At 35.5% G+C, this 12,669-nt stretch overlaps 2 protein-coding genes across 4 annotated transcripts in view; both read left to right on the top strand.

Annotated features, from left to right (window-relative positions):
* LOC106940263 (uncharacterized) overlaps nt 1-5,373 on the top strand; it is a 26,773-nt gene extending 21,400 nt beyond the window's left edge. For all 3 annotated transcript variants that reach the window (XM_015022954.1, XM_015022953.1, XM_015022952.1), the window contains 7 exons: nt 1,304-1,561; nt 1,993-2,250; nt 2,454-2,711; nt 4,155-4,412; nt 4,724-4,729; nt 4,924-5,003; nt 5,090-5,373. In XM_015022954.1, coding sequence (XP_014878440.1) covers nt 1,304-1,561; nt 1,993-2,250; nt 2,454-2,711; nt 4,155-4,412; nt 4,724-4,729; nt 4,924-5,003; nt 5,090-5,158 — 1,187 coding nt within the window. In that variant the 3' untranslated portion in view covers nt 5,159-5,373. The remainder of the gene's footprint in view (nt 1-1,303; nt 1,562-1,992; nt 2,251-2,453; nt 2,712-4,154; nt 4,413-4,723; nt 4,730-4,923; nt 5,004-5,089) is intronic.
* A 4,808-nt stretch (nt 5,374-10,181) lies between these two features.
* Nucleotides 10,182-12,056, top strand: LOC106940262 (uromodulin-like; the record flags this gene model as incomplete). Its single annotated transcript, XM_015022951.1, has 3 exons — nt 10,182-10,215; nt 11,283-11,723; nt 11,802-12,056. Coding segments are annotated over exons 1-3 (730 nt in total), but the record flags the coding sequence as incomplete, so codon positions are not given.
* Nucleotides 12,057-12,669: the final 613 nt, after the last annotated feature.

Below are 12,669 nucleotides of genomic sequence, written 5' to 3'. Positions count from 1 at the left end.
ATGTCATGTTTATGAAAGTGTCATGACAGTCTTATTAACCCCCCTTCAAATAAAGTGTTACCGTTTTCCTTTTACAACTAGGTAATTTCAATATGTATTTGCACACATAACCCGCTATTCACTCATTTTTATAAATTATAGTTATGTCCTTAAACAAAGACAATGTGAAACATACGTTTTATGTTTGGTAAAACTAAGGCTTTATATTGTAATATTGGGTCTGTGTGTGTTAGAACCTCAACCCTTCAGCGTATTGACACAAAATGAGTCCAGCATCACTCTGCAGTGGAACAAGATCAACAACAGCATCAGTTTTGTTCTCCAGTTTAACGGCAGAGAGATAAACATCACTGCACCAGATGGAGATGGACCAGTAATTTACACAGTCTCATCTCTCATTGTTGGAACCAGATACACATTCACTCTCTTCTCTGTGTTTGAAAATGTGAGATTCAGTGCAGAGCAACTGCCAGCTGTCACAGGTAAGATATTTTCATTTCCTTTGGTATTATTTTAAGAAAAATGCATTTAGCTTATCATCTCTGAAAGACTACACTATAAAAAATGGTTTGAATTCTTCTCTCTTTTAGTGCCTTTTCTGTATGTACTAGGTACTGAGACAAAACTTATAGACTCCAAACTACGACCGACTTCTCTGTTAGTCATCAGCTCTAACAGAAACTCAGGAGCAAATGCCTTTGTTTTCATCAGTACCTGAACAATCAGAGCACTTCTTGTTTTCAGTTAGTACTTAAAACCCCTTAACTCCCAGAAAATACAACGGGAAACAGAATTCAGGTGTTCAGCTACTTAAGGAGTTTATCATAAATATTCAGCCTTTCCAAGTTTTAACCATTCCCTGTGAAATATGAACTATGATTACAAAAATTAGATCCCAGTATAAACAGATTAATCAGTTTTGACTAAGCTCACCTTTACATACAGGACAGTGTAAAGGACTTCTTTTGGTGCTTCTCTGCACCAAAAGCTGTCAGCTTATGGGTTCAGATTCTGATTAGTTTGTCTCCTGTGTCACTTTGTTTAGTTGACCTGAACGATGTGGATATCTGGACAGATTATATAGATGTTTGGAAGCAACATGATGTAGTTTTGTAAAGTGAAAAGATGCAACGATGTTTAAAATGTAAATGACAGAGATGATCTATCATATATTCCTCTTGCTCTTTGTTTGTTTAATTAACCTGGACATGTTTTTTTGTAAGCTACAGCTAAGATCCTGGCTACTCAAAGACATGCAAACCCAACTGCCAAAATCTGAACATCTCCTTTTTTTAAAAATCAGCTCCTCGAAACACAGAAGGATTTATAAAGTTAGATCAAGATGAGAGCAGCATCACCCTGCAGTGGAATAAGATCAACAACAGCACCAGCTTTGTTCTCCAGTATGACGGCGTCGAGACATTCATCAGTTCACCAGATGGAGATGGACCAGTGAACTACACAGTATCATCTCTCACTGCTGGAACCAGATACACATTCACTCTCTTCTCTGTGTTTGAGAACGTCAGAAGCAGTGGAGTCAGCATTGCTGTGGTCACTGGTAAGATATAATTGTAATATGTTAAACTTTAACTTTCAACTTTTCATCTCTTGTACATTACTCCTGCTTGTGTTGAGATAAATAAAAAAAAGCTCTACTGATAAATTGGTATTTAAAGAGTTGCAGGCAGTTTGGTAAATAGCAAAAATCACGTAGTAAATACAGAGCTATAGAACATCTTCTCTTGAGTGGACAAGCATATCAGGAGTTTTTATTCATACAATTTATATGTACCATACTTACCTTTGCAAATTGTATTTAATTTCAGACTAATAATATTCTTTACAATTCTGCTGCAGGACATATTTGTTTATTTTAATAAGTTCTAATTTTAATAAGTTAATTTTAGTCATTTTTGACATTAGGTTAGAAGTTATGAAATGGCACAAATATTTTTTGCCTTATTTTCCCTGCTGTTTTCATTCCCTCAGTTCCTTCAAATGCACAAAACTTCCGACCATCGTCAGAAGATGAGAGCAGCATCACTCTGCAGTGGAATAAAATCAACGACATCACCAGCTTTGTTCTCCAGTTTAATGGATCAGAGACATTCATCAGGTCACCAGATGGAGATGGACCAGTAACTCACACAGTGTCATCTCTCACTGCTGGAACCAGATACACATTCACTCTAATTTCTGTGCTTGAAAATTTGACCAGCAGTGGAATCAGCATTGCAGCAGCTACTGGTAAAATAAATGAAACAATGCTTGATTACTAGGAGTAGTTTATATTTTCCGAATAAACCTTTTTAAAACGTGCTAGATCTTAGATTTAAAGGTGCACATTGAGCTTGTTGTATCATCATCCTAATATTGTTTTTAAATGCTACTTTTTTCAGTATAAAGGTTCGGAAGAAACGAATTGACGTGTCTTAACTCTTTTGTCTCAGCACCTGAAAATGCAGAAGGATTGACAGTGTCAGATCAGGATGAGAGCAGCATCACTCTGCAGTGGAACAAAATCAACAACAGCACCAGCTTTGTTCTCCAGTTTAACGGCATACAGACATTCATCAGTTCACCAGATGGAGATGGACCAGTAACTCACACAGTCTCTTTTCTCACTGCTGGAACCAGATACACATTCACTCTCTACTCTGTGTTTGAGAACGTCAGAAGCAGTGGAGTACAACTTACTGCTGTCACTGGTAAGAATATAAAGTACATTAATTTATTCACAACCAAGGCAAACAAGTTTTCGGGTTGAACCATCAATGATCCAAACCTGAGAACGTCACACTTAAAAATAAACCCAAACCTCAAATTAATGGGAAAACATACTTTACCCTGAGATAAATCAAATATTTGGATTTTTTCTACAAGATTTATCCAGTCAGTATTAACTGAAAGTATTAATGGTGTAAGTTTGACAACTGTGCTGAAACAAAACCTCAGACTATGTTTATTGTCTTCCATTAATGATGAAAGGTATGATGTTTTTGACTGGCGAAACAACAACAGTAACCTATTTTTTCAGATTAAGTAGGACATTTGTAGATGCACAGAATGACATTTTCTCTCCAAGTTCCAAGAGATGTGCATTAAAATATGCAGCTTTGAATTAAATCATGGTACCAAGCTGATGTGGATAAATGCTTTATTTCTTATGGACACAAGGGCTAAGGTATGAAAACACTAGTGGGGCGTCTTACTTTTTATGGGACTATATTGTCTAATGCCACATGCAATGAGGAAGTAACATATGGGCCAGAACATTAATTTGTTCAAGGGTAAAAATAATTCATTTGAACCTTCTTCTGTGACTTTTTGAGATAGAAGAAATTAAAAATGGCTGACCTTTGCTGGATGTCTTCCTCTTTTCTCATTACCCACTTTCCAGTCTGATCATTCTCAAATAAAGGCCACTAAAGCCAATTTAACCTTAAAAAAATTATCAAACTATCTTCACTCAGACAGCAAATCTCAAAATCAACTGATATTACCGGGATTGTTTTTTTTTTTCTTGTGTGTTTCTTTAGTTTGCTGTGTTCTGTGGAGTCTCTGTGGAGTCTCTGTGTTGTCCTGTCTGACCCTGATTGTTCCCAGGTGTGTCTCGTTCTGTGATTACCGCTGAGTATTTAATACCACCCGTGTCTCTGTGTCTTTGTTGGGTCCTTGTCTAACGTTGTTGTATTATGTCACTTAATCGTCACAGTCGAACCGTCGTTTCCTGTCCTGTGTCAGCGTATCTCTCGTCTCAGTCATGTTTATGATCAGTTGCTACCAATGACTAGCATTAGCTTCACTGTGTTGCCTGTGCTTTGGACCGTTTGAGCTGTTTTTTTTGTCATTAAAGTCATCATTCATCTTCAACCTGGGTCCACCAGCGTCTTCCTCACCACCATACACCGCAACATCGTGACAAATATTTTAACTAACTCGAACCTTTTGTTTTACTTTGGCTTCTTATATTAGAATTTTATTGCTAAAATATTGCTGCTTGATTTGGATTTGTTCCCAGTAGAATTATTTGGCTTAAGGTTATGAGACGTATATCTTAACCATCACAATATTGTTTGTACATTTTATCTTTTGGACAATAAAGACTTTGAAGACATGAAGTTATATAAATTTTTCCTCTTTTGTTTCAGTTCCAGCAAACGCAGAGGGCTTCAGAGCATCAGAACAAGATGAGACCAGCATCACTCTGCGATGGAATAAAGTCGGCATCAACACCAGCTTTGTTCTGCAGTTTAACGGCACAGAGACAAACATCAGAGCACCAGATGGAGACGGACCAATGAAACACACAGTCACATCTCTGACCGCTCGTACAAACTACACATTCACCCTGTTCTCTGTGTTTGAAAATGCCAGAAGCAGTGGAGTCAGCATACTTTCAGCTACTGGTAAGATACGTAAATCTGTTGCATACTTCATGGTGTGCATCAAGTTACGTTATTTTTCCCATAAACTCAAAGTTTCAGTTGTTTAATGGCTTGAATTTAACTGGAATCCTTTGTGAATTATCTGAATATATGAAAGATAATCCAAAAGGAAGATATGTATTATGTCTTAATGTTGTTGTTGTTGTTGTTTGATTTTAGGTGTATTGTGGATAAGTTAATTTTGAAATTACAAAAAATGACTGATAGAAAATTAAATGAACCCAATATGTTTTTTTTTTCATGTCAACAAAACTTCATTGACCAACAAACAGGTCCAAGTGAGTAAATAACATTATTTTTCTTTTTTTTTTTTTTCTATTTGGATAATTACTTTTGTATTATATGAAAATGTAGACATTTCAAATATTTATATTTTATTTGAAAACAGTTATTGCATTATTCTTTAATAATCTGCAACTTAATAGATTTATCTTATTTCCATGAATTATAAATGTCTAATTTTTGTTAACAGATTATGTTTTGGGATTGAATTTGAAGTTGGAGCTTCTTGGAGAAATGTCAGAATCAGAGATGGAAGATGCTTTGATAGAGGTGAGCTAATATCTATTTAGATTTTATTTTATGTCTATTTGTGTCTATTTTTAACCTTTGACTCATATGTGTCTTTTTCAATCCAGCTCTTCAGAAAATATAATCTGCCACCACAGTTTACTCTGAAAATCATTTCTTCCAAACCTTCTGGATAATTCATCTGTAACGTTGTTTCCTTTCCCTGAAATAACGTGGTTTGTTACTAATTTCAATTGTAATGTTTTCCAGAATTGACTTTCTTTTGCGTAATATTTTAATCTCTTTTTGTTGATTAAGACCTGAGCTAAGGTTTTCTTGTATTTGCATGAATCATATGTGTGCATTCTTCTATTTTTTGCCTCTAAATAAAGTTTTGGGGATCTATAAATTGTTTACTTGTATTGAAAAAAAATCTTTTGGAAGAAATATTGAAATTTGGATGCAGAAGCTTGAAAAAAAAACCTAGGTGTGTGATAGTATACACAAAACTAGGCTGGCAAGCAAGACAAAGCAAAAGCATAAAAAAGTAAATCTCAGGTCAATGTGACTCCATGTTGCTTCTCTAGTCACTAAACTTTTAAATACAGATTTATAACCATATAAATACAGTAAGTCTTCATGGTAATGGGGAAAGAATTAACTTGAATATCTGAATCAACTGGATGAATTTACATGAAAATAGGAAAAAAAATACTTTCTCAAACTTTTTAAAATGTAATCTGGGCCAGGTTGGATTAGGGCTCATTTCTACTGTCCCTTACTACCTAAGATCCACATTATCGGAACAACAATCCAGAGAAACCCCTCTACTAATTTATAAATTGCAGGCCACTTATTCTTAAACATGGGGAACAAATATGTTAGAGCCATAAATAGGAAATATTTAAGTTATTTGAATGATGGTTTGTTTATTTGATCATTTTTAGTTAAGATTGATATTTGTTCAGGCCAATTTTATTGTGAAATTTAGTTTTATTTTGAAAGGCTTACTTCCTGTCGGGCCGTATATTGTATTAGAAAAACCATTGACAGATTGCTTAGATACGGCTCAAAACAGTTTTTGACCGTGTAGAAAGAAAGTTTTTGGAAAGAAGGAAAAAGGAATTATAAAACTGATTTATCATCATTTTTATATTTGCATTTTTATATAGATAAAGAATTTTTAGTTAAATTCACGGTTTGCACTCGTCCTTTACTTCCAGTGCTTAGGGAATGACACAGATATTGGATCTGCTGCCATAAAAATATGTAGCCTTTTTGTTGGTTTGTTATTTTGTTTGTATTTCTTTCTAACTCATGTAAAGCACTTTGAATTGCCTTGTTGCTGAAAATGTGCTGTTTAAATAAAATTACCCAGCTCGCAAGTGAAAGTCAAATGTTTGATATTTGAACATCAGAATGTGAAATGTCAATGTTGTCTGAATCTTCACTCCAAACATTCACTCACTATGAAAAAACTTTATTTCCTGTAATTTTATATAGTCCGTTTTAATATCTTTTAAACATGTATGGTGGTTAATATGTTTGAAAAAATTTTTTTGTTTTTTTATAAAGTGCACTTACAAAACTTCAATACCGCACTTGAACACTAGAGGGATCTTCACCAGCTAAACCTTATGATCTCCTTTCAGATTATGGTTACATGTCCGATATTCTAATTTTCTGCTCTGCATAGGGAGTTTCCCCATGCAGGGAGTTTCCCTGTGCAGGAAACGAAACTAACATGCAGTCAGAAAAACACTGGAGTAACACAGGAATGATGATGGTGGATGGTTGAATTAACAATGAAAACATTTAGGATGTTTGTGATAAGAATAATTGTGAATTGAAACTGAAAATGTAAAAATACATATATATGTAATAGAAAATTGTTATAATTAATACCATTAAAAGTTATAGCCAAAATATCCATAGAACTTGCATATTAACATCTTTAGCATCAACATCACAGTGTTTGCAGTCAGAGAGAGAATGAGCTCTTCTCAAATTGATGCAGTGAATCATTTCTATGGATCGGTCTGCATCAGGAAAAACTCTGGTCTGCTGGCAGCACCTCTTTATTTTGAAACTGAGTGGATGGTCAGCCAGGCCACGGCGATAAAGTGTTTAGAGTCATACTTTTGTGAATCTAGAAAATAGCACGATGCAAACTCTGTTCATCTGTTACAAACCAAATGATGTATCCAGATCAAGTTTGAGCTGCAAATGAAGTTTTAACTGAGAATGTTTTACAGACATCTCTGTCTCTGACAGACGTCACTAAAAATTAAATAAATGTGAGACTGAACAATCAGTTATTTCCCAAAGTAATTAAAAGAATGAGATTTATTCCTCAAGCTTAGTTGTCTTTTTTCCTCAGTTCCAAACCTCAGTTGAAAGAAGTTTCAAACCAGCAACACAAGATGAGAGCAGCATCTCTCTGCAGTGGAATAAAATCAACACCAGCTTTGTTCTCCAGTTTAACGGCACAGACACAAACATCAGAGCACCAGATGGAGATGGACCAGTGAACTACACAGTCTCTTCTCTGTAACCGACAGCATCAGCAGCAGTGAAGTTGAGTTTACAGTGTCTACTTTTGAGATGTTTCAGTTTATCATTGCCACACCTACTTTAACAAAAGATTAATCTTCTGTGGCTGTGACCAAGCTGAGAATGTTAAGTTTACCTTAAATAACTGCAAGCATCAACGTACTGTCTCTACTTAAATTTCTGCATTGGACATTTTGATTTTGCATATCAGATAAATGCCAGTTGTAGCAAAAAGAGTACAGCTGAGTTTTATGAGGAAAAATATAGTACCTCTGTCTGGTCTTTCCTGTCTGACTGCTTCTGACTGAAAGGGCTTTTTAGAAACACAAAGACCTTCATTCATCTCCTCTGGGTCTTCTTCCATTTTAGATCTGGAACTGTTTCTACCTACACAGGACTTTCTCAGGATAAAGATTTATTCAGGATCAGGACTGAAATAAATACACTTACAATAAAATGTTTAGGCCTGGCTGGGGCTGATCCAGTTGAACAAGGCATTTTGGTGGGTTTTTCTGGTTGTGTCTGAATCTCAACTGGTCTCTTGTGCTCAATGTGCTCTTCCAGTGACAGAAAATGTCACGAAATGCTGATGAACTAATCAGTGGCAGGATTGGGATAGCAAGAGCATTATGGGGTATTAGACAACCAAAAACTTTAATTTGGACTGCAGAGCCAGAACAAATATCTGCTTTTCACACTAACTAAATATCCAGATATGCAAGACAAAACATGATGCCATCTTGGCAGAGAACCTTGTTACTCATTATAAATCACTGCTGCCTTTCAGAGCAACCATGTCACCTTCAACCACAACCTCAGTTCATGTTGTAGTTCAGTAATTAAACTATTTGAGTCCTGTGTGAGCTCTTGTCATCACTGTTTGCAGGAAAATGCCATGATGATGTTGGTGAATATAGATTCAGTGCTTATTTGTCACGAAGAATAAAAACAGCATAAAGAAACAAAACAATTTGGAAAGCGTAAAACTACATTACAGTTTAGTAATTCTGTGTCTTAGTGCCACAAGATGAGACCAGAATCTATGTGCAGAGGAATAAAGTCAACAACAACTCTGAGTTTATTCTCTCCAGTTTAAATGAAGACATTCATTGATGCTCCTGGTGGAGATGGATCAGTAACTTACTCAGCCTCATCCCAGAATCCTGGCACCAAATTCACTTTCAGTCTCTTCTCTGTAGTTGATAATGTCAGAAGCAGTGGAGAACAACTTACAGCTGTTACTGGTGAGTTGTTTATATTTTGTGTTATCTATATTCGGGAGGTGATGGAAAGTGCACAACAAAATATAAAGTTCTGTGTTTGTCTGGTGCAAAACAGAGTACCGTACTGACAGTGTTAGGCTTCATGTGGTGTAGGTTTGAATTTACATCATGAAAACTTTCAGCTGCAGCATCTCAGATAAGAGAGGAAACCACAAGCTGCAATAAAACCGCATTCAGTGTCCAGCCTGACTCCTTTGAATTAATTTGATTATTGGGAGCCTGACTGTCTCTCCTGTTCTATAAAAAGCAACCACTAAAACAAAACAATACTCACACAAAGTCCTTTTATTAACTTAATAAAAGTTAATATATTTAATATTAACTATATTTATATAGTTAATGTATTAACTAGTAACTTCATGCATTATAACAGGCTTCTCCTGTTATAATAGTCCTTAAGAGTTACTCTCCTGTATTTAAAACCTTGTTTGAGCAAGGTCTTAAATACTTTCTCAAACAACTGAAACAAATTAATTTCTCGTTACCAGGCCTTTGTTAAACTTGATGGCATGCTGAAGATTATCTCTCATATTACACTGTGAGGACACAGTGATAGTTTTACCAAATATATATAAAACATTGTTTTAGAAAAGTTACATGCCCCATCTTTAATAGCTTTAGATGATCTAACTGTAGTATAGAATACTGATAAAGGAAAAATTAAATGAAAAGGAAAAATTAGTTTCCTCTAACTGTCACTCAGGTGGGCGTTTTAACTCAAACAGATTTTATTTATTTTTGCAAGAATGAGAACAGCACAACTGCATTTAATGTGAAAAACAAACAGACGGGGAAATGAAAGGAATAAAACATAATACGTGTATTTGTCAATATAAATCAAGGTTGTAAAGAATAATTTTAGGGTATGGTTTAACATATAAATAAAGCTTTACTACAACTGATTGAAGGTAAAAAGATAATCTGCTTATACACCTTGAAAACTGAGTATTTCTAGAAAGTACTCGACTTTTACTGGTAGTCTGACATGTTTAGAGTAAAAAGAGATGATCAGTGGTTCTCCGAAACTGCTGGCCTCCTGGTCAGACACTTGACTTTCAGTCTCAAACTGTAATGTTGGAAATGAAACTGACCTAATATTGCAGCTTCACCTTCGATGGACTCTAGAAATGTTAAACGGTAGTAATTTTCATGATGCTCTGATTTCATCATTTCCTCATTCTTATATTTTCATATATCCTGGAGGCAGATGCATCTCTCCCATGAATGCCACACCCATCTATGATCCATTTAAAATGCGGAGAACCACAAGCTTTTAGGAGTGTCTAGCGTCTTTGAAGCTTATCATCTGCTTGCTTATGTAATGAAGTGCATTTAGAGTTTGGATTTAGAAATTATCTGGATACTTTATCTCAAGCTTTCACTGATGGATTACAGACTGATCCTGTTTGGGCTCACAGGTTTGTGTTTGTTGTTTTCTTATTCTGCCTTCTCAATCTTTTTTCTTGACATTCTTGCATTCATTTTATAATTCCTTAAGTTTTTTTTCTGAAATTGTCATCAAGTTTGGATGTCTGCATGTATTTCCATACCATTTACTAGGATTACTCTTGAAACCACACAGATAAATTTAAGTGGTGAGTTTAAATTACATCTACTGGTTCACCTCCATTTAACTCTGATCAATGACGTCCTCCTCTGAGTTTTTCTAACAGTTTCAAGGAATACTAATCTTAGTTAACTTGACTAGTCATAAAAAAATTATCTCCCTCATTACCCTGACATGTAACAAACAGTTTTTAATAGACTATATGTAAATATCTAGTTTCAACTGCATACCTACTTTTGTTTAATTTTTTTTTTTTTTTTTTAATAGAGCGCATTGTGTTGATTGGCTGTGTTCATATTTTGTTTCTGTTTTGATGGCAGTTTTTCTCCAAATAACTTCATTAGACTCTGTGGTTTCTGGTAAGACTTTACATTTTATTATGAGAGACTTTTTCACACCAGAATGTGTCGGCAGTCTCTTGATTGATCATAGAAGGAGGCATATCAGCATATCAGACAGAAATTATGAGACATTTCAAGAGATCCCAGACCAGAGTTGAGAAAAGGTTTTGGGAATAATTTTCTCATTTAATTTACTCTAAAACCTGCTTTGTAGCAACTACTTAAACACAAGTCTCCTTTGAATGACAGCAAAGTAAAAAAAAAAAAAAGTTTGCTCATTATATTTCTTAAAATGAGGTTTTTTTTTGCAGTGTAGTTTCTTAAACCTAACAGGAGCAACAATTTCAAGCTGATATGGAGTGAGAGCTTTCTGATCTTTGTCCATAGTAGGACTTGTTAAGTCTCTGTAGAAAAATAGGCAGCAATTGAATTGTAACATGTACATCTCAGGATGTGTCTTTACAGTTAGTAATAAGAATAGGAAGATATCAAAATCTGACAATATGTCAAAATAAAAAAAGTATTTTCTGCCTAATAGTGTTTATCTTCTGCTTTGCCCCACTTGTTATATTTGAAGCTTCTTGTTCCGGCTGTGATTGTTGTGCTTCTGGCACAGAGTGCATCACCACCAATGGAGTTGTTCAATGCATTGACCCCTGTGCCACTTACACTGTGGTGAACGATGCCTGGCGTTCAACAGAGAATACAGACCAAACAATCATACACTGTGACCAAAACATTGTCTGGAGTGGATGGTATCGCTTTTATTTGGGTCAGACCAGCGCTCAGATTCCAGAGAAATGTGTAGCAGAAAGAAGATGTGGAACTAATATTTCTTTATGGATAAACGGGGCTCATCCAGTTCAGCTTAATGAAATCGTAACTCGCAGTGTGTGTAACTCTTGGTCGGGTTCCTGCTGCCATTTTGCCTCCAGCACCATCCAGGTCAAACTTTGTTCTGGATACTACATCTACAAACTTCAACAGCCATCTTCCTGCACTCTGGCATATTGTACAGGTAGTATTGTACATTTCAATTACCTATAAGTAATTAGGAATTATATATGCCAATACATATTGTAACTATCTGTGTTAGAACCTCAACCATTCAGCCTATTGACCCAAGATGAGAGCAGCATCACTCTGCAGTGGAACAAGATCAACAACAGCAGCAGCAGCAGCTTTATTCTGCAGTTTAACGGCACAGAGACAAACATCACTGCACCAGATGGAGATGGACCAGTGAACTACACAGTCTCTTTTCTCACTGCTGGAACCAGATACACATTCACTCTCTTCTCTGTATTTGAGAACGTCAGAAACAGTGGAGTACAACTGACAGCTGTCACTGGTATGATATTTCACTGCATCCTTGAAGTGGAAATTAACTTTTCACATGATCATTCCTTCCGTAGGTATCCTTTCTGTGAGAAAACTGAATTTATCTCATCATTTTTGAAAACATATAGACTTAAAATATTTTTATCCCCTCTGTGTATAGCGCTATATAAATATTTGGGTATGTAAGTTGCTGCTGAGATCAAAACTCTAAATTCAACAAGTTAGCATTTGCATCAGAGAATTATGTCCAACTGCTTCTGGTTCATGTTTTTCACCAGTCCCCTGAACAATCAGAGGACTCTACTTGTTTCACAAACAGTTTAAAATAAATATTCTCATTCCCAGTGAGTTATGGTTCATGCCATTTGACTAGGATCAAAAATGAGATCCTAGTCAAATGGCTTAATAAAGCTTTTTTCTCTTTAGATGACTAAGCTCACCTTTAAAGACAATAGGGTTTCTGTTTCTCTACATCAAAAGGAGTAAGCTTAGGTGGCCCACATCACTATCTTTGGATCATTTGAATGAGGTGCAAATGGGAGAAAAGCCTGGGGAAGATTCATAGACATCTAAATGGGTTTAGATGCTTCGATACATAAATCAACATGACGTAGTCTTGTAAG

This window comes from Poecilia latipinna, unplaced genomic scaffold (assembly GCF_001443285.1).
Source record: "Poecilia latipinna isolate Pla-1442-1.1 unplaced genomic scaffold, P_latipinna-1.0 Scaffold3150, whole genome shotgun sequence".
Lineage (NCBI taxonomy): Eukaryota > Metazoa > Chordata > Actinopteri > Cyprinodontiformes > Poeciliidae > Poecilia > Poecilia latipinna.
Note: the sequence above shows the minus strand (reverse complement) of the source record. Positions and strands in the feature narration are given on the sequence as shown.